The 25,077-nt window shown below is 38.7% G+C and overlaps 1 protein-coding gene across 1 annotated transcript in view; it reads right to left on the minus strand.

The window, feature by feature from the left end:
- Positions 1-3,551: 3,551 nt before the first annotated feature.
- The window catches only part of LRFN2 (leucine rich repeat and fibronectin type III domain containing 2), a 41,060-nt gene continuing 19,534 nt past the window's right edge, over positions 3,552-25,077 (minus strand). Inside the window, exon 2 of the mRNA XM_035561166.1 lies at positions 3,552-4,470. Coding sequence (XP_035417059.1) covers positions 3,552-4,470 — 919 coding nt within the window. The remainder of the gene's footprint in view (positions 4,471-25,077) is intronic.

Here is a 25,077-nt window from a genome sequence, read left to right on the forward strand (position 1 = left end):
TTTGCATCTGAAGCACAGTTGGTGCAGCTAAATATCACACTACTGCATGTTAATTTGTGTGACAGCACTGTTACTTGAGGCCTGCGTGAATTTTGCCATGTAGGGTTGTGGGACCAGGGAATTAGGCCATTAGAGTTAGCTCAGCTCCTCAACAAGATATAGAAAATATTTATTACACTCAGGTAAGTGGATATCTCTATATAATTTCACGAGCCACTGATGTGCAGTTGCCCTCAGGAATGGAGCAAGAAATAATCTGTACCATACAACAGCAGTATAGAGAAATAATCATACCCAAAGATGCTGAGTGAGGTTTACCTGTGAAAACTGAGGTAAATATATGGACAGGTAGAGCTTGGTCAGGATGTGAAGGGGGGGGAATCCTGGGGTCACACTCACACGTTATCAATTAGGGCATTGATGCATGTTGTAACCCAAAAGGTGGTGTTGTCTTTGGCAGTGCTGAAGCTCTCAAAGTGACATGGGGGAAGTTGCAGGATAATTTCAGAGGCTTACTTGGCATCTGTGAGAGCAGGGCAGTGGCTGGCGGCACCTGAAGGATGACCCTGACCCAGTGGTTGCCTGGGCACTGGCACCACCACGTCAGGTTGTTCCATCCTTCTCTCAAGGCTGGTCACTTGCCGATTTGCCATGTGGCTCTCTGCCTCACCTACAAGTCCCTTGGTCTTCTTCCTCCCAAATGCTGTGAACACCAAAGGCAATTGCTGGGTACTCATTTAATTTTACTCACTATTTGCAAATATGCTGATGCGGATTGAGCCTCATTCATTAAAGCTAAATGAATTGAAATCATGATTAACAGTAATAAATACAGCTGTTAGATTGTGCACTTTATTACCTGGGTTCTTTGGCAACTATCCATTATTTTAAAGCAGCATCTGTTGAGTTACTCTAATCTTGTATGAGAATGTGAAATAGATGTTTTGCTTTTTAATAAAGAAAAGAGTGTAAGATATTGCTTTTGAAAATTCACAGCTGCATATGCTACTAATATTGATGATGAACTCAACAGCTAACTTAAAAACAACCCAGACATCATGCTCAAAGGAAAGCAGGAACATAATAATAAATAGTTGAACCACACCACAGTGCAACAAGGAAAAGAAAAATCATTACATGAACTTCTTTAGGAGTCTTCAGTGCAACATAAATGTAAATGTCATTAATAGTTAATAGGAAGCTGCCATCTGGACAGTTGGTTGATGTAAATTCTGGCACTTAGAGGTGTCATTTCTCTTGGAAAACATGAGAAAATCAGAAATTTTGAAAGATATTGCAAACAAAGTTTGACTGTATCTCTTTTTAATATATTAATGTTGGCTGTGAGCAAAAACCTACAAAGCCAATAAAAAGGCTTCCTCTTATTTCTTCACCTTTTTGATCAGGGAATAGTTCACTGTTAAAATACATTAGTGATATAGACCTCTACAACTGTAACCACAGGGAAAAAAAAATGAGATGTCCTTTAACAAAATCTTTTCTCATGCATTCCAAAAAGGTTTTCAAGATCATATTTTAAATAATCACTGCTCCTTATATAGGTTTCAAAGATGATCACAGAACAGCAAATAAATGAAAATCAGGTACATTTCTTTTCCCCAATAATTTTTTTACTGTACATTTTGTAGAAAAAAAAAAAAGTAAAGAGAGAAAGAAAAAAGGAAAAAGGAAAAAATATTATGATCACAGGTATGTCATTTTCTAAAACTCCAAGTAGGAAACATGACGAATACAAGATCAAGTACACAGCCATGTCACAATAAATCTCTGCACCTTTAAAAAAAATATACATAGATTTTTTTCATGTATTATTTTTTCTGTGCCTTGCACCCTTTCTACATGTCTTTTACAAAATCATAGGAACAATGTGCAATTTCAGAATGGTTCCCAGCAACTAATCATTGGCAGCCAACAAGTAAATAAACAAGAAAGACTGTTGTAGTAGCCACCAAAATACTGGAAATCACAGTAAAGTCACTGAGGACAATAAGTCACTGAGGACAATGGGCCATGTGTATTCCCAAAACCACAGCAATCCTCCCCAAAAGGGAATCTGAGAGTCAGTTTACAAGCCCTAAAGAGCTCCTGTTCTTAGCAAATAGCTTAGTGTGAGGGATAGAGGTGTTGTAGGACACTGGGGACTAGGGAAGGGCTGGATGTAGTGCAGGGGACACATGGGAGACTCCCTGCCTTGTGACATCCAAATTTCACTCATTTTATGTGGCTAATTGGGAACATACCCAATCCACTGAAACACACAAAAACTTACATTTCATATGATGCTACTGGTACAGTCAAGCCATGTTGTGGTGACTGTACAGACAAAAGAGCTGTTGTCACAACAGGGTGAAAGTTTGTGTTTTCTTTGTCAGTAGAGCAGAGAGTGACAGTGTGACCTTTGCCAGAAGCCATTGTATTCATAATGTAGACTGTTCATGGGAGACACTTTGGTTTTCCCTCTCTTTTTCCTTTAATATGAAATCTTCATATCTATTTTCCCCATCTTTAATAGCAAAATCCCCACAAATATCAATAGCTGTTGCAATCTGCTTTAAGCACTGAGAAGCTGAGACTATGAAGAAGATGGAAGAAAGGATGATTTTTTAAAATTTATTAGCTCCTGGATTTCTGGATTTCCACATTTTTTTTTTTTTTGGTGGTATTGGAGGTGGGTTATACAGTACTTCAGAAATTTGATCTCTGTACATATCCTCCTTCTCATCTAGGGGATTTGATAAGAGACTGAAGACAAAAACAAAAATGCAGGGAAAAACACTTTCTGTCAGGGAAGAAAACAGAACAGAACTAAACAAAACTAAACCAACTCAAAAGCAGTAACAAGGCAAAACAAAACAAAATTTAAAAAAATACAATAAATCCCAACCAAAAGCCCACTCAACAAGTACTGTTGTTTTCCCAGCTGTCATAGTTAACACTATGAGATTAAGATGAATAATTTGCTCTGATCTGTCCCTGTGGATGCCCTGCCTGCACTTTTGAGAAAATCACTTGCAGTAAAAAACAGATGCATTCTAGCACCAGTCGTACATCCACAGAAGTCCCTTTCTGTGAATGAAAGAAAAGGAAAAGGTGCCCTTAAAAAAAAAGAAAAGACCACCCCTCTAAAACAAACCAAACCAAAACAAACAAACAAAAAAACACATTTAAAATTAAATTTATGCTGTCGAACCCCTTTTCATCCTCCTTGTTTAATCTTGTTTGACAGTTCACCAAGAGTCTGAGAAACTTTTGGAAAGCAATGCTAAATATAACTAGTAAAATCCTTGAAACAATCACACATGGTTCAGTTGGGTCCAGACAAGAATGGTGCCATGCGTGCCTATTCACATTTCAGGACCTTCTTTCTCCTTTAGCGTCCCTATTATTATTATATTTTTTTTTTTACCTTTCTTATTTATTGGCCAGTACATCTGAAAACATTTACCCCCCTCTCCTTCCAAATGCATGGCTTTGCAGCAAACCACACTTTATAACACATGAGGGGAGAAGATGGGGGGAGACGCTGATATTTACACCGTGCTTTCCATTACCCACTCTGAACTCCCATAAGTCCCTTTCGCCCCTGTTAGGTCACTGTCATCATACTGTAAAAGCATGCCGTTCACTGAGAGGCTCCTCTTTGTCCAAATGTTTGTTATCTTTTTTGGGTAGGTGCAACACTGAGATGTGGCAAAGTCTCCCATGTCAAAAGAATGGCTACGTTTAGTTTTGCCCTCCAGAGGCAGCATGAGGAGGCTGCGAAATTTGGACTCTGGCTGGCCCAGCAGTGGCTCTTTGTCCGAGTGATGAGCCACAGTGGAAGTTCTGGAGTCTGTCGTCTCCTCCTTTTTCTGACATTTCAGTTCCAGGGAGGCAAAAGCTCCCATTAGCCGATCAATATTGTGTTTTGACCTGGAGGGGGGCCTCCACTTACTGGACAATGTGCCCTGTTCACTTTGGAGGCTATAGTTATCACAGTCACGGCTATTCAGAGAGCTGGAAGAAGAGGAGATGCTGCTCCGCACAGACTCACAGTTAAACTCCATAAGTTCATTTCTCACCACCACTTTGGGGTTTACTTGGGGCAGGACTCCATTCTGAACTGGTTGTGCTCCATTTGTCTGCGAGTAGACATTGCTGACATTGGACATCTTCCCCTGGGAACTGTTGCAGACCTTGTAGCGTACCATGAGTATTACAATGAACACCAGCAGAGTCGCCACAATGATGCCTCCAATGATGAGAATCATGGTACCACCCAGGAACTGGCTGTGCATCGACTGGCACTGAGGGTAGTCTTCTTTGGTGAAGAATTGGGCGCATCCCACAATATTGGTGGCAGTAAGGGTCGTAGCTGTGTCATCCCACATTGCCAGTACACAGAGGTCATAGCCTGTTCCAGAAACAAGGTTGTTTACGACAAAGGCTTTGTTTGTAGCAGGAATCATCCTTAAAAAAAAAAAAAAAAAAAAAAAGGTGGGGGAGAAAGATAAAAGAAAAAATGGGTTATTCTTGACACTGAAGGAAAAAGAAGAAAAGAGAAGAGAACAGTCATGACAGCAGCAGTTTGGGTACTGGCAGAGAGGAGTCAGAGACTTAAAGTTCAAACAGGCATTCAAACTTCCCAGTTCCTGTGGGTCCAACATCCTAGCAGAAATGCCCACGCTAATGCAGAAGTTTGAGGACCATCTACCCAATGTGCAACAAATGGGATAAGAAAGAAAACAACAACAACAAAAAAAACTAGTCTGTTCTTTTTCTCTCCTCACATCTTCCTGACCTACTCTTAAATATATTCAAACCTGAACAGATAATTCAGAAAAAAAAAAAAAATATATATATATATATATATATATATGTTATGTCTACAAAGAGCAATTCTTTCAGAGTGTGCAAATGACCATTGCATTTGCTAAACCTGAACCTGGCAGTCATGACAGTTCTTTACGGGTGTCTGAACATTTACTGTGTAACACTGGCAGGTTGCTTACCTTGTGAAGACAAGAAGCTACATTTGATTTTCACATTTTCTGAGAATACGAGGCAGGCGGCCACTTCTCTTTCTTTTCAATTCCATACCCCTCCTTCCCCTCCCTTTTCCCTATCCTCCTACTCCCTACTGTGGAAAAAATGGCTCCTAGAAATGCAGCTCTCTGCTTTGCCAGACATTTCTTCTTGCAACTGCTCTCCCTATTTCAGTGAAAAAGAAATATTGGCATTTGCAGTATGAGCTGTGGAGGCATGAGTGTGGAGAGGTAGGAAGATATGGGAATGGAAAAAAAGTATTTATTTTAAAATAAAAAAAATCTAGTCAAATCTAACCCCAGTTACAGCAAGTAAGTTTACTCCAACTTTATTTATGGATATTGTTCTTTGCTGCCACAAAACTTAAGTAGTCATTTGATCTCATAAATTATTAGAGCATCACCGGCATTTAAAATTAGCTATTGGAATGAAAATGGTCTACACCCATTTCAACTGGTGAAAACTGCAGCATGTTAGAGGTAGGCAATGAAGAACCTCAGATTCAGTGCTTGGTGGGTAGCCAAGAACAAAGTCAAAGAGGTACCCCATGCTTTTTTTCTCTTTACTTCCACATAATAACAGGCTAGAGGGAGACAAAGTAGCTGAGCTTAGAAACAGCCCTTTCTGATTTAGATCTACTAATCTCTATCACAAGCAACAAAGTACACCACACAGCAAAGCTGGTGTGAGTGTAATTGGGACAGTAAGGCTAGGCCAAAAGAAAAAGGCATACTGCTTGTGGGTGTGCCAGGCTTTTTTCTAGCCCCAAATAGCCATCACAGTTAGCACCCATTACAGCACTCCAGGGACACTTCTGTGCAGTGTGAGGGAGCAGACCTGCACACAGGAGCAGCATCAGGGCACTGCAAAGGTCGACATCTGATCATCTTTGCATTTATGCACTCCCACGCTTACACTGCCCTTCATTCTGGCCACAGGCGAGGATGTGGCCCCTTTTTAAAAATCAATCAAACAAACAAAAAAATCTGTAAGTAAATGTAATATCAGTGAGAGACACCTGGAATATAAATATAACTGGGCAAGTTTACTCAGTATTATATTTGAGATCCTTGGTACATTTATCATCCTAATAGAGATGCTCTGTGCAGACATAGATGAGCTGTTCAGAATGGGCTGAGAGGACATAAAGCAGCCCTCCTGGAAAACTCCAGGTACGGTTGCTAAAATGGTTATTGATAGTCACAATGGTTGGTCTTGAGTTATTTCTAATTGTTCTCGTCTCCTGAGGCTCTGACAACAATACACCACCGGCTACAACAGCATCTGGGGCAAAGCTTGCTCGGTGTTGAATTGTTCAAGGAAGAGTTTTGTACTGTCTTCATAACTAAAATCCATAGACCACAGTACTGATTGTTCCTGTTGACTATTACTGTATTTCTCTTTTCCACCAGTTGTTATTGTAGTTCACTATAGTATTCTCAGGCCTGTGAATAAGTGGGCCAGCAGGCCATCCTTTACAGCTATTTCTATCTGACACATATTCTCACATTTTCCAGTTGATCTGCTAGCAGGGACATGCTGACAGCCTTAAAGGAAGGCCTGGTGCTGATCAAAATACCGTTGCACTTATTGTCAGTTCGGTCTTCCTCAGCCAGCCAATTCCCTCAGCTCTCCCAGGTCCCAGAGATTGCAGGGATATGTCACCCATCCCACACTTCGCTCTGCTCCAGGGACTGGGAAACCTTGTCTCAATTCTTACTTATCTTGCATAGGCTTCATACAGTCCCCATCCTGCCAAGGGAATGACATATGCACACACCAAGGATGACACATGGAATAACAGAATCCTATCAGTTTTCAAACATACAATCTTCAGACTCAGGAACAGTTTCACCCATCACTTTATATCTCCTTCTGTAACACCTAGTGTCCACTTTCCACCATCACTCTCAGCTTCATGCTTAAAAAATTCTGCAGTGTGTGAGCCCTTCAGAAATTGTTTCACTATGAAACCTCATTACAAACAAGTAGCATAGTTAACAGAAAGAATAGACAGCCCTGCAAAACCGAGTCTCGGTCTTGGATCATAACTCATGAAAAACAGAGCTATAGTACCATCTGCTAGAGTGGTTCCTTTTGCTTTACGCTGATGAAACACAGACAGATCTTTTTATTCTATCTGAGCAAACAGCAAACAAATGAGTTTACATAGCATATAGCATTGCACATATCTTATACAAATAGAAGAAATGCAGTATTTCAGTTTAACACTCCATGCCAATTTATATAGAATGAACACTGGTAACTTTAATCGTTTACAACTTGCTTTCTTCATATCTGATTATGCATAAGCTTTCAAGGAAATGTAGCTACTTGGAACATTTCAAGGGCTGGCAGTTATTGATAGTGGCAAAAAATATGAAGCCAGTCCATTTTTAAAAGTACGGCAGTGAGGCCAAAATCAGTCCTAAAGCTGAAACTTATCATAAAAACTCATCTTAGCCTTCCAAAGAAACTGAGTCATTTTTAAACTCAGTCAGTCCTGGGAGCTACGGCTGTGATAATATTGCTACTAATAATAGCTTTGTAAAAGAACACAGTTGCAATCCCAATTATGGAAAAAGCAATCAACTCCCCATATACATTTAAAATGGAGAATTCTGGATGTTTCCATAAATAAACTTCAAACGTTCTTGTAAAATATTAAAATTAATGTTATTGTAGAACAGCTGAGCATAAGAGTAAGCACCAAGTTCAAGTCTACTAAGAGTTAAGTAATTAATCTCAGACTTGGTTTTCAAGCTTGTAGGGAAGATCTTGTTTTCATGAAGCTGCCAAATAGTAAGAGTATTTTGGTACGCTCTCCATGCCTTAACCCACCCTCCCCAAATGCAATGCCAGTCAGCTATGATGGATGGCAGGTCTTAACATTCCCCACACCTAAAATTGCTTCAGACACATTTTCACTCTGGGATATTGATGACATTTTGATTGTCCTCAGCACAGGTAGCTGCAAGATGCCACTTCAGCCTCTGCTTTGCTGTGTCACCTGGGTAGTCAGTCACTTCATGGTCACTGTGCACATTAGGAACATCAATCATGGGCGACTGTGCCCGGCCATTGGGACTCAATAGCCAGGATCTGCCACAAAAACAAAAGAGCTCTTTAAAACTGTGGCTAAGCAGAACTCCTGTAAAGCTTTGTTCAGTCATCTCAGGAAAACTAAACACAAAAAGTTGGTTCAGTTAGCCAGAATCTATTGGCCAGATCACTAGAGGACATAAAAAGCAGCTTTCCTTCTTGACGCAACAAGCCTGATATTGCCCACGAGCTCTGAAGGGCTGTGTGGGTCTCTTGAAGAGCTGCTTCTTATCGCAGAATGAGAGTAAAGATCTAAATTTGATATTAGCCTTTCTTTAGGGAAAAAAAGTAATAGTTGACTAACTGCAAGAGAAAATCAACTAGCAAAACTCTTGCTTAATTTTAAACTAATGCTAAGTTGTGATAGGTTTTAATGTGTGCAGTTTAAAGAGCCCAGGAATATTAAGGCCTGGGAAAGTGAAAGAGTACTTAAATACGTAAATGGTGTAAGTGTGGGCACATAGTTCCCAGAAGGGCATCTAAAATCAAAAAGCTTTGGATGGGGAATCCACTTAACAAAGGACATTTAAAACCTAGTTAGAACAACAAGAAATTTGAAAATATCTGCAAGTTTTTGTTTTCTCCTTACTGAAATTTCACAATCCAGACACATAAAACAGTACTTTCTGTATTTCTCCTCCAGTTTAGTTTCTTTGTGGTAGGAGGAGCAGGCAAATCTCCTCCACATTGGCACCAGAATTTGTTATTTGTCTCTTAATATAGCTGCAGAATTCTATCAGTGAAGATCAAAATACTCCAAGGAAAACTGTTTTTAATAAGGACAAGATTTGGAACCCTGCAAAAATCTTGCCTCTAAGCAATGAAATGATCCAGGGGGTCTTACAACCTCCTTAAGAAACAAAAAAAGCCCTCTTCTCTCACCTTTTAGCACAATGGCAACACTTATTGGAAGAAGGGGGACCTGTGGCCAGGACTGGAGCATGGCACATGTCTGAAATGTAATATTAATAAGCACATGCTCTTATGTGAGTTTATGTGTGATGAAGAGCTAGGAAGGTGGGCTGAAAGTTTTCAAGGCTTATTCAAACAATATATACCCTTCAATTCATGAAAATTTGTCTCACCTTCTGAAAGCATCAAAACGAGACCATGACACTATTTCTTTTCAAAAAAGAAAACAGTGTTAGCACCCTTTTTTCAACTTTGTTTTCTACCATCATTGCTAAAAAGTCCTTGTTGTGTCCTTGTAGACATGACATACATAAAGCAAATTTGTAATTATTCCCTTCAGTGTGCAGTGATATTAAGAAAATCAAAAAATAAATGACTTAGAAATACAGGAGAAAAAGGGTTGCTGTAAACTTCACCCATAATCCCAGATGCAAGTGAACGTTGAAGCTTGTAGGCAGTGTACTGGGCTGAGAATTTAGGAGACCTGTGTTTTATTCTCTGCTTTATCAGTTACACTGATATCAGGCTCTACTTTAACAGTAACTTTCAGTTCCTGAGAAATCATTTTGCTGTACTATAAGTCTCCTCATTTATAAAATGGGGATAATGCCAGCAATCTGCTTTCAAAAGAGGCCTGTAGTGTATGGGAAGAAATTAGTAGATATTATGATTACACTGTAATACACAAATGGATTCTTTTCTTCTTCATAGCACTGGGGATTAGCAGTAAACTGCTGGTTAATACTGTGGTTATGCAAAGCAGACAAATTAGAGAAAAAAACAGATTAGGCTAATTGACTAGGCAATTCCATTCCTTTTTTTCCATCCTATGAGGTGTATGATACCATCTAGTTTTAGCCTGAAACTGCTTTAATCACAGAACTTGCAAGGAGCTGTCAAGACAGCTCCTTTGAGGAGGCGCTTGCAACTCCCAGGACTCAGTTTTACACTGACCTGCTAGACCATGTTGCTTTTCTTGCAGTGCTTTCTTTTGTATTGTCCAGGGCTATACATCATCCACACTGCAATATGATTTCTCCTTTTTAACTGAATGATAGGCATATGAAATAAAAAGTCATGCATGCTATTGACTTTCTATTAAATGCTTGTATCTCTAAAAACAAACAAACAAACACACAAATAAAGGCAAATTGCTCAGGTATGGATTTGCTTCCTGCATGATTCTACTTCAACCATTTCCATGCACATATGATATATCTGTCCCAAGACAGATGCCTGTCAAGGAAAGGTTCAGCTGGTAAATTCTCTTTGCCTACAGAGTGGCCCCAGAAAGCTGTACATATAGAATAGCCCTTGGAATATTTTAACTCCTGAACAATGATGGAAAAATAATTCCAGCAATCATATCAAGACTTTGGCAATATAGATGAGGAGTTTGGGGTATATGGGAATGTTTCTGGGCAATCATTAATTTACCAACAGACCTGTAATGCGTACACTAATTATGAAGTAATTCATAATTCCTTCAGCAGAGCACTGTTTAGCAGTTACTAATATTACAATGCAACATTGTCACCATTTACTAAATATTTGTATTGAAGAGGGGAAAAGGGAGAGGAAGAGAGGTGGCAAGGTGAAATAGCTAGGGTCCTATAAAATCTATATCCCAGTTAGTTAGTAAGCTAACTTTCCTGTCTGTAAATGCCTTATTGTGAAAATATCAGTCTGTACCTTCATATTCTTAAAGTTCCCCAAACACTGAACTGACTTCACATAAGAAGTGCAAAATACTGACAATTAGTCTCAGAACTAGAAATTGATCCAGAAAATGTTGATGTTGAAATCTGACTAATTTTCATTTTTTAGTGAAAATATCAAGCTGAAAATATTCATTTACTTCACCAAAAGCTTCATCTGCTATTTTAAAATCAGTTGGTTTTGGCTGTTTTGTTTTTTGTTGTTGTTGTTTTTTCTGTTGTTCCAGATTATCAGGTAATTCTTAAAAAATAAAAATAAAATTATGATTCCAGCTAGTCTTCTTTCAAAGCACTGTAGAAGAGTCTGGTAGAGTCCTACCTTTCAGATGGAGTGTCCACTTTCACTGCCAGTGGGATTAAAGTAGGATGATAGAGAAACGGAAGAGGGGAATGTTCAGTGGTGACATACTGGAGAAAGACTGGCTAAAGAATGTGGAAAAAGAGTTGGTAATCATAGAATGGAATTCATTACCTGCAGCACAATGTAAAATGTCTTTTAAAGACTAGTGGATGTAGCTTAATGGTACACAGATCTTGCTCTTTAGCAGACAAGAGATAAGGAAGGAGGTGTTGAGGACAGACAAGGAAAGAATGAAGAGAAAGGAAAAGTGAGAAAGAATGCAAGAAGCAAAGATGAAGATGACAGTTGGTGACTCTGGCAGTGTCAGAGCAGCAAAAACTGGCAGAAAGACTAACAGGTCCAAAACAGTCATTGGTGGGGCACTAACTGGCAAGGGTGTAGGCATGTGGTTGCTATCAAAATGATGGAAGTAGATCAGTTGACCACTGAATCGGGTCTAAGATCAAAGAAACAGATCAATGTACAGTTGAGTGCTGTCAAACAGAGATGAAGGTCTTTCAGCAAAACCAAGACAATTAGAAAGACAGTGAAGTGAATCAGGGCAGTGGAAAAAGATCACATGGTGGACAGATATTGAGAAGGCTGGAGAAAAGGCCAAAAAATGATCAAAGGAAGACTAGAAGGATTTAAATATCTCTGAAAATTTCATGCTTGATTTAATGTCTGGAAGCAAGAGCAAGTACTTAACAAATTTGGACTGCATAGTTGGCACTCTTTTGTGCTGCCAACTTTTGTGATTTTCTAGAAAGTTTTATGGTGTACGCCATTGTCATTTTTTTGCTGTGTTTTTTTCCCACCTGAAAACCGCTGCTTCTGGAGGCATGGAATGAAAGAAGAACATGAAATGCTATAAAAAATTAAGCAAGCCAATACTGAAGATTAATTTCCAATCCTTTAAAATGAAAAAAAATAAATAAAAATAAGGCCTTGAATATATACCTTCAGATCATTCTAAAGCCTCAGGAATCAAGAAACAAAGGAAAAGTACCAAGTATTTTGCTGTGTGAAATTCTCACAGTCATTTGGCACCTGATTCAAGGTTTTTGAATCTAATAATCTGAGAAAGACAGAGGTCTACTGTGACCTGCATCTCAAAAAAAAAAAAAAAAAAAAAAAGTTGCATTTGCTTACTTCTTGTGTCCTAGGGAAAAGATAGTTTTTAGTATTAGGTATATAATTCCTCTGTCAGTCATGTCGACATAAGGAAATGTCAGATAATTCCAGGAGGTAGCCAGACATATTCAGTAAACACTAACTCAACCCAGCATGAATAATTTCCTGCATTTTTTATTTTATTAGTTTTTAATGTTTTTTTTTTTTTTATGACATACAGTCATAATTTTGCCTTCAGATGGAACGTCTATTCTTAAACACAAATCCCTTCCTGCTTCTATGAATCTTGTCTCCTCATCACTCATGCATCCAGCCACCCTTCAGAGAATCTGTCTTGCCAATTGAAATAAAAAGTACATATCTTTTCATTATTATTTCCTAATTTGCTTATGCTCTTTTCTGCCCATTTGGAAAAGTGGGGTGGTGGTGAAGAAGAGAAGACAGAGCCAAAAGGATTACATAAGTGTAACATGAGATGGTGAGCTAGGGAGATACTGATAATGAATATATCCTCTGTGCTACAGGGAAAAACAAACAAACAGCAAAACAAAACAAAACAAAAAACCAAACCAAACAAACAAAACAAACAAACAAACAAAAAACATTAAACTGTGAGCTCAGAGAATATATATTTCTGGTGAGATCCAATAGGTTGCTGAAGAGTTTCCCCTGGGGATGCACTGAAGTAATTCAATAGGCAACAGAACAAAACATAGGCTTCTAGGGGAAATTACTGCACAAGGCTGAGGAGGGAACACTGTGGTACAAGGTATTCTGATCCCCTCTTCTAGCCATTAGTCCAGGAGGAAATGCTTCTCTCCCTATTATTCCCAGACAAATTCTTGCTTATAATAGGGATCCACAAGCAGGCAGAATTCACGAGGCACTTCTAGATGAATAAAGGCCAGAAGACCACCCATCATGGTCTACAGCTCCCTCACAAGGGGAGTGGAGGGGCAGGCACTGAGCTCTGCTTTCTGGGTGCAGCGACAGGACCTGAGGGAATGGCATGGAGCTGGGACAGGGGAGGGTCAGGCTGGGTGTTAGGAAAAAGTTCTGCACCCAGAGGGTGGTCGGGCACTGGGACAGGCTCCCCAGGGCAGTGGTCACAGCACTGAGCCTGTGAGAGTTCAAGAAGCATTTGGACAATGCTCTCATGCTCTCACACATGTGGTTTAATATTTAGGTATTCCTGTGTGGAGCCAGGAGTTGGACTCAATGATCCTTGTGGGTTCCTTCCAACTCCAGATATTCTATGATTCTACAGAATCCACCTGTAATGCCCTGAATCAATGAAGGTGTTCAGTTCAGTTCCAGGTACATGTTACTGCACTGGGACAAACTTGTTATGCCTAACGTTCGTATAACAGAACAAAATGAGACTTTCAAGCTACCTATTCTATACTATCATTTATTTCAAACGAACGTGACAGCGGCAGGCATTTAGTGCCCTTATCATTAACTTTTATCTTGTAAGGGACTACAGACATACCCCAGGAACATTTGACAGCACAAAAGATAAATCTAGTCACACCCATTATTCATCAGCACATAAAGCACCTTTCACCTCGAAATATCTGGAACAGTAATTGCCTCAGAAAAAAAAAAAAAAATCCTCACGCTAATTCAAATCCAACTAAAACATATTTAAGCTCATTAGCAGAGTAATTGAAAGCCCACACAATATTTCTGTTAGTAAATGTGAAGCTGAAGTATTTATGGAAACAATGAATAGCCGCACTCATAAATTCACTTTGTATCATGTTAAAGCTGAGTTAGTGAGCTACCATAATTCACAGCAATGTTTCAAAAAGCTAGTCTGTAAATCTGAGATTAATCAAAAAATATCTAAAGTCACTAGGGTGTTCTACTGATAGTCACAACAACACATTACAGCTATCACATTTCTAAGGTTGGGAAGAGGTAAAAGTTATCCATGGAAGGTGTGCTCAAATCTTCAAGTAGGGTGTGGGACCTGGGACACTCTTCCAGATTTGTATAGACAGATTTGTATAGCCCCTCCACTTGGCTGAGGTGTCATGTTTATTTTATCTGACTCAGTTTTGAACTTGTTTATATAGAATTGGACATTTACAACAGAAAAGGTCATCCTACCATACCAGCAAAGGTTCCCAGAAGAGAAACAACATTATAAATAATGAATACATTTAGAAGCTAAGAGGAAATTCATTTGCAGTAGGGATTCTGCTATTTTCCTGGCATCACACAGCTGTGCAATTCAGTCACATGCTACCCTTTCTTGTGAGTTACAAGTGGAGTTTTCCACTTATTTACAGGCAGTGAAATCTGTGCAAATGATAATAATTTGGTTGACAGCTGCCCATCTCCTTTTTCTGTAAGATTTCGTGTGAGATGAGGTGAAAAGGAGGAGAAGGATTTTCAGTGACTTCTTTCATGCTTAGTATGCAGAGCACTTATGCTAGGTTGCAACTCATATGTCCTGCAGAAACTCTGTGTCCTACAGCACGGGATAATTTTATTTCTGGAGGGTTGTGCTGGAGTGACAAAAACACCAGACATTGCTCAAAGTCATGCTCCTGCATGTTTTGTAATTGACTGGTCAAAGCAAACTCCAGCATGCTGTTTCAGGCTGTTCTGTCACAAAAGCTTTGTGCCCTGGTCAGTGAAGAGAATTAGAGCTCTCAGTACCCATAGAATAAGTGTACAAACTGACATACCACTTTATATAAAGAAGTGTTTCAACATATGTTTAAGACACAGTTTACATGCTATTAAAAAGTTTAATCACATATCATTTAAGAGTTCCCCCAAATTCCTTTGGGCCCTGCTAATGTTTCAGTGACTGAACTTGTGGTTAAATTCAAGATACTGGGAATGGTCATCTCCCAGAATCTTGAGCATCCCTCTCATTAGGAAGTTGAAAAAATGTCTTTGTTAGTTGACAGAATGTGAGAATTACATTTGCTAATTCTCCAAAAATGAGCCAAATAAATATCAGCTCACCAAGATACAGTCAGAGTTTACATATATCCAGAGAAGAACATTGGCACAATATAGAAACATGAAAAGAAGGTTATTTGAAGAGATTTTAATAATCACAGGCTGCTTTAAAAGCAAGCAAAGATTGTGGTAAAACTGAAAGACCGCAGATCCAACCATCTAGCCTCTCAGGAAACATCAGAAACAACTTTTGCAATAGAAAATGGATACAGTAGAATTGCTTGCTTCCTGTAAATTAACAAAAACAAACAAACAAAAAGTAATAATTGAAAAACAAAAAAGGAAAGTTTGAACAAAATGTTTTTGTGACAACCATCAAGATTTTAGTTTCTGAGTCAGAACAGGGAGAAAATCTTTTGTGACAAAAATCCCATGAAACTTGTACAACAACACACAAGGTAAAAAGAACCAAGACGATTCAGAGTGACTTTTGCAATAACATTAGGGAAGATATGTGTTGTTTTTCAATTGTAAAATGAGAACGTGGAGTAAAAAAGTCACTGATGGCCAAAAGCATTGTCTCCTATGTGAAAAATAAAATAAAATAAAATAAAATAAAATAAAATAAAATAAAAAGCATAACTACATAATGAAAACATTCCTGAAGCAGAGGTTTGACATTGTGTCACTTCCTGGGTATTACATGTAAAGCAAAGGAAAAGGAAGGCTAGAAAGACAAGATAAGCTATAGAAACATGAAGACATTAAATTTAGGAATTGTCTACAAAAGACAAGAACACAGTTACATCCTTTGAGTTTGTGATGCCAAAATTAGATAAAAGCATTTCTCTGCAACAAGAGACATCCTGCTTCTTTCAAAACTGAGCCTGGACCAGAACTGTCCAATAATACTGTGTGAAGAGTGACAAATACATTTCTGAAATGGGAAGTAAAATCCATCCATTCAGAAAGCAAGTTCTCATTTATAATGATCCCAGTAGGATGAAAAGAAATCAATGACAGATTCCAATAGTAGCATGATATTCTAGCCTAGAAATAAGTTTCTCCACTTAGGGGTCTTAGGTAAGTGTCACAGTACATGAACAAAGTGTACTAAAAAGCAGTGTACTGACATTGTTTACATGCTACAAATGAGACACAGAAAACTGAACGAAGATGACAGGGGTCATCTGATAGGCCAATGGTAGGATCCAAAACCAAATGTAAGCAGTCCAGAGCCATAGGTTTCACATCTCAATTGTGAATCCATTGCAGAGAGGTAAGCATAAGCAGTGGTTATTGGATTTTCTTCTCCCAGATACTAGTCATAAACTTCTGCAAATAAATATTTGACCCTCCTCATGTTACTTCTCCCTCACAGAAAATACACAGAGGGTTTGGAATTACTTGGAAAATAATTCAATCCTACTTTTAAGCAAGGTAGTCTATTAAAAGAGAAGGCTACAAATAAAAGAATGCTCAAATTTGGTGTCTCCCTTTTATTTCAGAGGACCAAAACTGATGTGTTTATGTTTGATGGTGTAATGTTAAGGAGAGACTAGAACTTCATTTCATGATTCAGCTTCTCCAACTACCCAAAGTTTTACAGGGGTCCTGAGATTTAGAAATTTACAGATTAAGTTGTGCAGTTTTGCTCAATATGGTTTTAGGATCAACTGAACCCAGAAAATAAGCTGTTGATCAGCAAGTTAATAAGCTTTTGCATGAAAACCAACTAGAACAAAGACTAAGTATGTCATTGGTCTATTTATATAGCTACATCCAGATCTGAAATGATTATTACTTGTTTCCAGTGACTGATTATTACTCATCATATCTGAAGGTTTTGGCAGTCACAAATATTTCATTGTCCACCAACAAAGTGAAACTTAAAGAAGCTTCTACATGTTACAGGCATCCTTTTGAATCATTGCAGATAACAGAAAACAGCTTTTGAATAATTTCACTAAAAAAAAAAAAAAAAGGATATTTACATACTGTGAAATCAAACGTGTAAGAGCTCCTTTTACTGTTGAAATTTAAATAAAATAATGAATTTTTTTGGGGGGGTTGTTTTTAATCTTTGCTTGAAAAACTTTCAAAGCAGCAAGTAATGAAGGGACTGGCAGATTTGTCTGCTCTGCAGAGTTTCAAGTGTAAAGCCTGCAAAAGTCTCTCTTCTTCACTCTGTAAAATCTTCTCTGAGCTCTTCAGCTGTAAAACTCTGTAATACTCCTGCTGTAACTCCAGACAGCATAAGTAAGTAGAATGTGCAAAAGTGACCCTGAGAGCTAAAAATGAGAGAATGAAATGAAATGCAAATCAAATACACAATGGTAGTAAACCCACAATTTTTGCCCACTTGGAGAATACAGAGTCAATTATCACCTCCACTATCAAACATGGGAACACTGTCCCCATCCTGTCAAAATGAGCAGTGGTAGAAATTTGCCAAATTTTCTTAGGAGTAAAAAAGATGGGCTGAACCTTGATTCAAAACATTAAGCAGCATCAAAACCTCCATGCAACCCCTCCAAAATCATTCCTAGAAAGGAAGACAAAATAAGTACTCCAAAAAAATAATTACAGAAGAATATAAGATTCACAGCTTCTTGGAGAGTACAGCCAGAACTATGTTTTAGGGTACTTTAGTTCTATTACTGATTTCCCATGTGTATACTTGTCATGAATGTTATCAGTATGTGCATTTGACTCATCATTTTTAGTAGCTAATGTAATCCTTCAGAAGAAACTGAAGCACATTATTCTTTAACAACTAGAGGGGCTGAGAGGGTTTCTTACCTCTGCAGTCAAGAAAGAACCTACTTCTGTAGCCCTTACAGAAGCTTTTTTTTTTTTTCTTCTCAATAAACAATCACAGCAGAAATATTGGAGTGCGGCTCAGAATGTATGAGCAAGGGAATAAAGTAGGCAGGAACTTTATTCTCTTGTGAAGCCCTATGAAGCTGTGCTCCACATAGCAGAACTGCTGATTTTAGCTTCCCTGCAGTGGACTGCATTGGGAGAAGTCCCAAACTTGCCTCTGCACCTCTTGATACACAACTTCTTGGCTCTGAGTTCTCTTCTCTAAATCACTACTGAGCCCTCTTTCTAGGTCGCACCAAGAAAGTGCTGTCCGTGTAACGTGTGAAGGCACTGCCCTCCGCTTGTGGCAGAACTTCACCAAGGCACAGTGTATGTCTTTTTGCTTAAAGAGAGAACTAGGGCTAAACTTGAGCAGAGCCTCTCACTGTGACCAGTAAGATGACCTTTCCTACTTTCTTGCTGGGGAAGTCCTCCAGCTTACAGTGTGGTGAGGTATTTTTTGAAAAGTTTAATTTCCTTTCTTATTTCTCTGTTTCACCTAAATGCCAGAAGGAGGAAGAGTAACCAGCAGAAGAAATGAAGCTACAAACCTGCTGAACAACAGCTCTGGTTAAACAAGAGGGGAAGACATGGCCTGTCCTTAGGTGTCTGTGAAAGGAACACCCATGTTTCCACCAAAAGATGTAACAAAATAAGCAAAATGACAATGGTCTAACAAGACCTATCTTGTCTCCTCTAAGTCTGCATGGGAGCAGCTTTTGTTCCCACAGTCCTGGGAGACAGCTGAAACAGAACACAGGCCTGTTTTGTTCCTGATGCCATCCCCCTCAGTTTGTACAGGTGAGAAAAATCCTGTGTTCAAACACCACAAAGTTTTTGTATTCATTTTGGGGATTGTTTTTGTAAGAGAGATTTATGGTGCCGCCCTTTCCTGGACATGTGTGTGTTGTCTTTGCAGGTGTGTATTTTTGCTATCCTTCCATTCAGTGAGAAAGTTTTTCCTAGACCTGTCCTGGGAAATACTGGCCCTGCTGTGACACTGACACAAATTTGGTGGTTGGAAAGTGCTACATTCAGGGATGGAATGAAGATAGCTGTGTCATGGCAGTAAACCTACAAGCCACTGACTTGCACATAACCTGGAGAAGTTACTATCTAATGCATCTCATGCGCAGATTAATATTAATTTATCTCAGACAACAGAAACCACAGAGAAAGACAAAATGACTATAAGCAACAAGCCAAAGATAGAGTCTGGTCTCAAATTCACGCGGCTATACACCTAATGAAGATATAATTCTGACTTACGGTGATTAAACTTCAGTGAAATATTAAAGGATGCTTAATTGGTTTTAGCACCTCAGCAGTATAAAAGAATTTATTCTGTCACGAATAAAATTCATAACTATGCTTCAGAAAATTAGTTGCTTTTTAATGACCGTACTGGTGACTTTTTGCAGTGCCATGGAAAAGGGGAATGGATGGAAATGTTTTTCTAACCACCAGTGCAGTTTCTCATTCCATAGTGTAAATACACTATGGAACAAGGTGCCACAATGCTCCCCTAGGACTTATTTGCTCTTGTGCACCCTGGGTTTGTCCACAGATATTGGCCACTTTATTCTCTCAAGTGTCCCAGAACATTCACAGACATATTTCTGAATCCACTGTTATATGGAGATATATATATATATATATATATATACACACACATATATTTTTTACCTTTCTCTGGAGTGAATCATTCCACCCTCCCTCTTGCACGAAGAAAAATGTGTCTGCTGCTCCTGAGCATATGGTGTAGCCTAAAAAAGGGTTATCTTGTAGGAGTGTGTCTGTATGGATCCCACATCACACAGTCCCAAGGGAGGATTTAGGAGATAGCATTTCTTTTTCTTTCTCAAACTGCTCATGTTCAACAATTTTTTTTGTCTACTGCTTTCCATCATGCTCATGATTCCTCGAGAGAGGAAAGCCCACTCCCATTACAGCTGGCCTTTTATGTATTGCTCAGCAAGCTTGGATCCTTCCTACTGCCAGAAGCTCATTGCATAAGCTTCAAAATCAAACATACAAAAAGTTATTTTCCTTTCTGATTTAATTGTCATAGAGTTATCTAGATTCTTTCCCCATAAGAATGAATTTCAGATTCTAGAGTATTTAGTAAAATTATGCCGTAATTGTTTGCCTCTGAAGAGAGCAACCTGTAAACACTTGAAAAGAGATTTTCAGTCACAAATTTCTATACTGCTCTCAGACTGAGAGATGTTAACATGATGTTTTATCCCACAACAGTCTTCTCAAGATTATAAGGTTTGGCTTCCTCAAGTGCCTATAAACATTTTCAGAGAGATCTGTGTGATGAAAGCAAAGGGTCATTATTTCACAGGACTTCACTACAGTTTTAGGCACATACTTTGAGGTCTTATGAATGTTTTAACCAATATTCAAAAGTGTCTAGCTCAAAAAAAAATAAATAAATCAAGAGATAGCTACTGTGAATTGAGGGAACACCTGGCTCTATTCTAGTCAATGAGACAATCCTAGACAAGTATATTCAGCTCCTAGGATGCTTCTGTGCCTTGGCTAAAATAGATTTCTGGCTTGATAGAGCAATGGATACTGCAGTTGCCCACTCAGAAGCTTACTAAGGCATAACCAGAGAGTATCTATCTAGCAAACCTGGCTGAAACACAAACTCCTTACCAAAGTGGAAGTGGAAACTGTGAGCTTGGTTGTAGCTGCCACCAGGCATGCACCCTTTCTGGATGGGAAGAAATGAAGAGTACCATGGATGCAGGGTGACTCAGATAAGGGTGAATTGGAAGTATGTAGAACAGCATGGCAATCAAAGATAACACAGCAAAAATACAAATGCATCAGCTCTCTTCATCATGCTATAAATCAGAGCAGAGGCATGGGGATAAGCACAATGTACTTAAGGAGCCTTTTGGTACTGAGATGGTTCACCCAGCCAGCAGCACATGATGACTTAACACTTCCTTCAGTGCATATCAGCAGAAGTGGTTTAGGACTGTGTTTGTACTCACATAACCCAGCCAAACCTCTGCCACTGGACTGAGTCTGTGGTTACTTCTTAAGAGAAATATGTCAATGCCAGTCATGCTGGCATTGTGGTACTTGGGACCTTGACATTGACATATCAATAACACCGGCAAAAGCAGCAAAGAGGAAGATACGAGTTAATGACTCCAATACCCACTAACCAGACAACGATAAGCCAAAATAGACAGATCTAGTCCATATCCCTTCCACAATGACTAACAGCACAGAAGGCAGGCTGAGAGGCATGGAGATGTGTCTACAGTGCTCAAAAGATCTTTGGATGCATTTGTCCATGGTACTGGTTAACTAAGAGCATCACTAGATTCACATAAGTAAGAAGTAGATGTTTTCATATTTTTCCCTTTCAGTTACAGTCCAAAGCAAAGGATCATAATTGCTTTTTCTTATTTATTCACAAGCACAAATATTCCATGCAAGTTGGCTCTTCTTGAGACAAAATCCATTGAAAAAAATCCAGAGGAACAGACTAGAAGAGACTTAATGGATCATAACTTAATTGCTTACACAGTGAATAAATGACATAGAGAGAGATTTTGATCCTGACATATGTGTTCTGCACTTGTGGACCTCTTAACATTTGGTAGGATATTTCCGACTGGAGTCCTAGAACAGGAGTTTCTATAATGTTTGGTACATGTTGTTTTCATTAGCCTTACTTTCAGAACTGTAAGGGGAGGGTTAGTACTGGAACACATGCACTGATTGAAAGCTTGACAGCCTTCTACCATGTCAGTTAAAAACAGTCTGCCTGGTTCTCAAGGAAGGCGAAGCCATGTAATACCCATTTTTTGACAAGGCTTGCAAGATCCATTCAGTGTTTGACTGCTGTGACATAATTGTCAGTTAAAGTAATGACTATTCATACTCACAAAAGTTAAGGCAATTGAAATTTTGATGTACACAGTCGTAGCATTAATGTACATAGAGACATTCAGTTTTATTAAACCAGCTGACTTTACCAGAAGACTTTGACAATTTGGTTACTTTTACGTTCTTGGCTTTATAAGTGGCTGGTTTACAAATGTTAAGAACATTATAGGTAGTTGTAAACATCTAGTCTGAACCTCTGGACATAGGCTGTGGAGTTTATTGAGGGATTCTTACAAAGAACCGGAGTACAATGATTTAATAGACACATAGTCTTAAGGTTTTCTCGGGGGATAAGGAGTTGGCAACCCCGTCTCCTTCAGTTCATACCATGAGGTTAAAATGTCACAGCTCATTTCCAATTTGTATATATCAGTCTTAGCTTCAACCTGAGAAATGTAAAGAGTGGTTTAGACATCTGCATATAAAGCCAAACCAATAAGCAAAAAACTTTGAGGTAGTATGAGGACAAAGTCAGTCTATTTAAAGCTAAAAAGTTTCAATTTTTGCTTTTGGAAGCATGAGAGGATGGTATGGGTTTCTGTACCTGGGGGAGGGAGGCAGGGGTAGCTGAAATTTGTCATATAAAGAATAATGCCATGGGTGTTGATGTTCTGTTAATGGCCAAGATGAGTGGCCTATGGTTCCTCATAAGCTGGATCAGTCATAGGCTTAAGAAAGTCCAGTTGGACACAAGCAAACTGCCCAAAGATTTAATAAAAATGAAGATGAGAATCCAGAATTTGTCTATGGGAAAAAAGCTAGATTGGTTGATATTGAAGGGAGAAATGCAAAGACACCATTGTAAAAGGAAGTCTAAGACATTCCACATGTAAGAGAAAAAAGAAGGTACTTAACAGGTATCTACAGACATCTCTGGACAGTCCAGGGATAGGTCATTTGTGTTGGATCCAAATACTTGATACATGCCTGTGACTGTGAAGTATTTCTGTGTGTTATTATCACTATTAAAAGAGACATAGAAAAAACCAACCAACCAACCAAACAAAAAAACATTTAGAAGCTTTAGCTGAAGGCCACAGGATCACATGAACACAACAACATAAAAAGAGTGTCTCTGCAATTTAGCATGTTAGTTACAGTTTCTACAGTAATGCTCAATGCTGACATGCCTCTACTGTCACTTTGATCATCACAAAATCTGTGGGGTAAGCCATTATTATTCACCCCCATGGTTTTGTTCATTACATCTTTGATGTTTTCATGATAAAGCATTTTCAAAGCTTTGGTCATGTAGGTCAAATAAAGATGACCTTTATCTTTTACTTTTCTCCATTCAAGGTCAACAGAAGTTCTGTGATATATTGATAATGGCACATGCTGCCCATGGAGGAAGGGATATCCCATTGTTATCAGTGATTAATAGTTGCATTTCACTCTCCTCAGGGCCATAACTCACTCAAAGCTTCAGCATTTGAGAATGATGGAACATCCCTGAAACTGATAAATCCATAAATCCTTCCAAACCAACAAAAAAATGTTAACTCTCTAGGAGTTCCTTCATAAATCAGTCTGTAGTTTTCAGATTAATATATGCACATAACACAGGAGTGTGAAAAGAGATCACCAGTAGGAAAAAAAAAAAAAAGAGAGAGAGAGAGAAGTAATTAAAAAAGAGAGAGAAGTAATTTAAGGCTGGTAGGCTGGTTATTGTTACTTTCTATACTCTGTTCACTTTGCAGCAAGAAGACGTGAGACAAGCAGACATCATTTTCTGTCCACAGTACCTGCATCTCCTACAGTCTTTTCATTTCCAGTTGTGCAGGGAAGCACCTTCCGAAGCACATGGCTTATCCCAAAAACATCTGTATAATAATATCACAAACCAGCCTTCAGAAGGGCTGCCCATGGGAGTAGTGTACCAATCACATAATTCAGAGTTATATCTGTTGACTTTAGCCACCAAAATACACCTCTACTAAGAATAGTCTTGCCCCAGTCCTGGCCTCACCAGGGGTCAGCCCTGCTGCCCATGGCTGTGGTAAGTCCAGCTGGCAAGGAAAGGACAGTCTGAGGGAAGGGAGGGCAGCCCTCCTGGAGTGACCTCCATAATCACCACCTAAACTAGATGCTGAAGCTAGGTGATATGGAAACCTCTCTTGGAAAGCCAGGTGGTACATTTGTGTAGGTGGCCAACTGCACTCAACTTCTTCATGAAAAAAATAGTAGGTGTGTGAAATTACCAAAACATTAAATGTAGAAACTCAGTTGCATGCCACAAGGTTCTGCTTTGAAGATTAAGATAGAGCTTTTCTGGACTTATAATAGAAAAATATCATGGAGTTCTCAGAAGCTGTGATCTATTTAAACACACAGTAATAATAATAATAATAATAATAAAAGAAGGAGAAGAAGAAGGAGAAGAAGGAGAAGAAGAAGGAGAAGAAGAAGGAGGAGAAGAGGAAGAAGAAGAAGAAGAAGAAGAAGAAGAAGAAGAAGAAGAAGAAGAAGAAGAAGAAGAAGAGGAAGAAGAAGAGGAAGAAGAAGAAGAAGAGGAAGAAGGAGAGGGAGAAGGAGAAGGAGAAGGAGAAGGAGAAGGAGAAGGAGAAGGAGAAGGAGAAGGAGAAGGAGAAGGAGAAGTCACGTAGTTTTATTTGCATCTTTTATTCTTAATAAGAAAATTCATTAGTTCAAGAAACAAAAATTCAGCATTTTCATCTATCCATTTCCAAAAGCAAAGCTTAGGTATTTTTTTCTTAACTACTTGTTTTTTAGTGATTTTTTTTTTTTTTTTGTGGAATACAATATTATATCCTATGTATTTTTTCTTCATGTTGTATAATCCCACTTACAATTTGCACTGAAAATATTTATAATTTTTTGAGTCATTCTACCTACAGATACTTAAGATTAGCAATGGGCCTAATGAAGAAAAGCTTGAATATTTCTTTGAACAGTCAGATTCTGCAAAGTTTTGGTGCTTATCCAAATCTGACTGAAGAGCAGTGAAATTTCCATAGCTTATGAGGATGTAAAATAGGACTTGAACCCACCAAAAAGGCTGTTCTTCTGCTTCCGTTCCTGGCCTGCTCTACAGCAAATGAAAGAACCTCATACTATTCCTGTGCTGGAACACAGAAAATACTGAATTCTTAGAGAACT

This window comes from Cygnus atratus, chromosome 3 (assembly GCF_013377495.2).
Source record: "Cygnus atratus isolate AKBS03 ecotype Queensland, Australia chromosome 3, CAtr_DNAZoo_HiC_assembly, whole genome shotgun sequence".
Taxonomy (NCBI): Eukaryota; Metazoa; Chordata; class Aves; order Anseriformes; family Anatidae; genus Cygnus; species Cygnus atratus.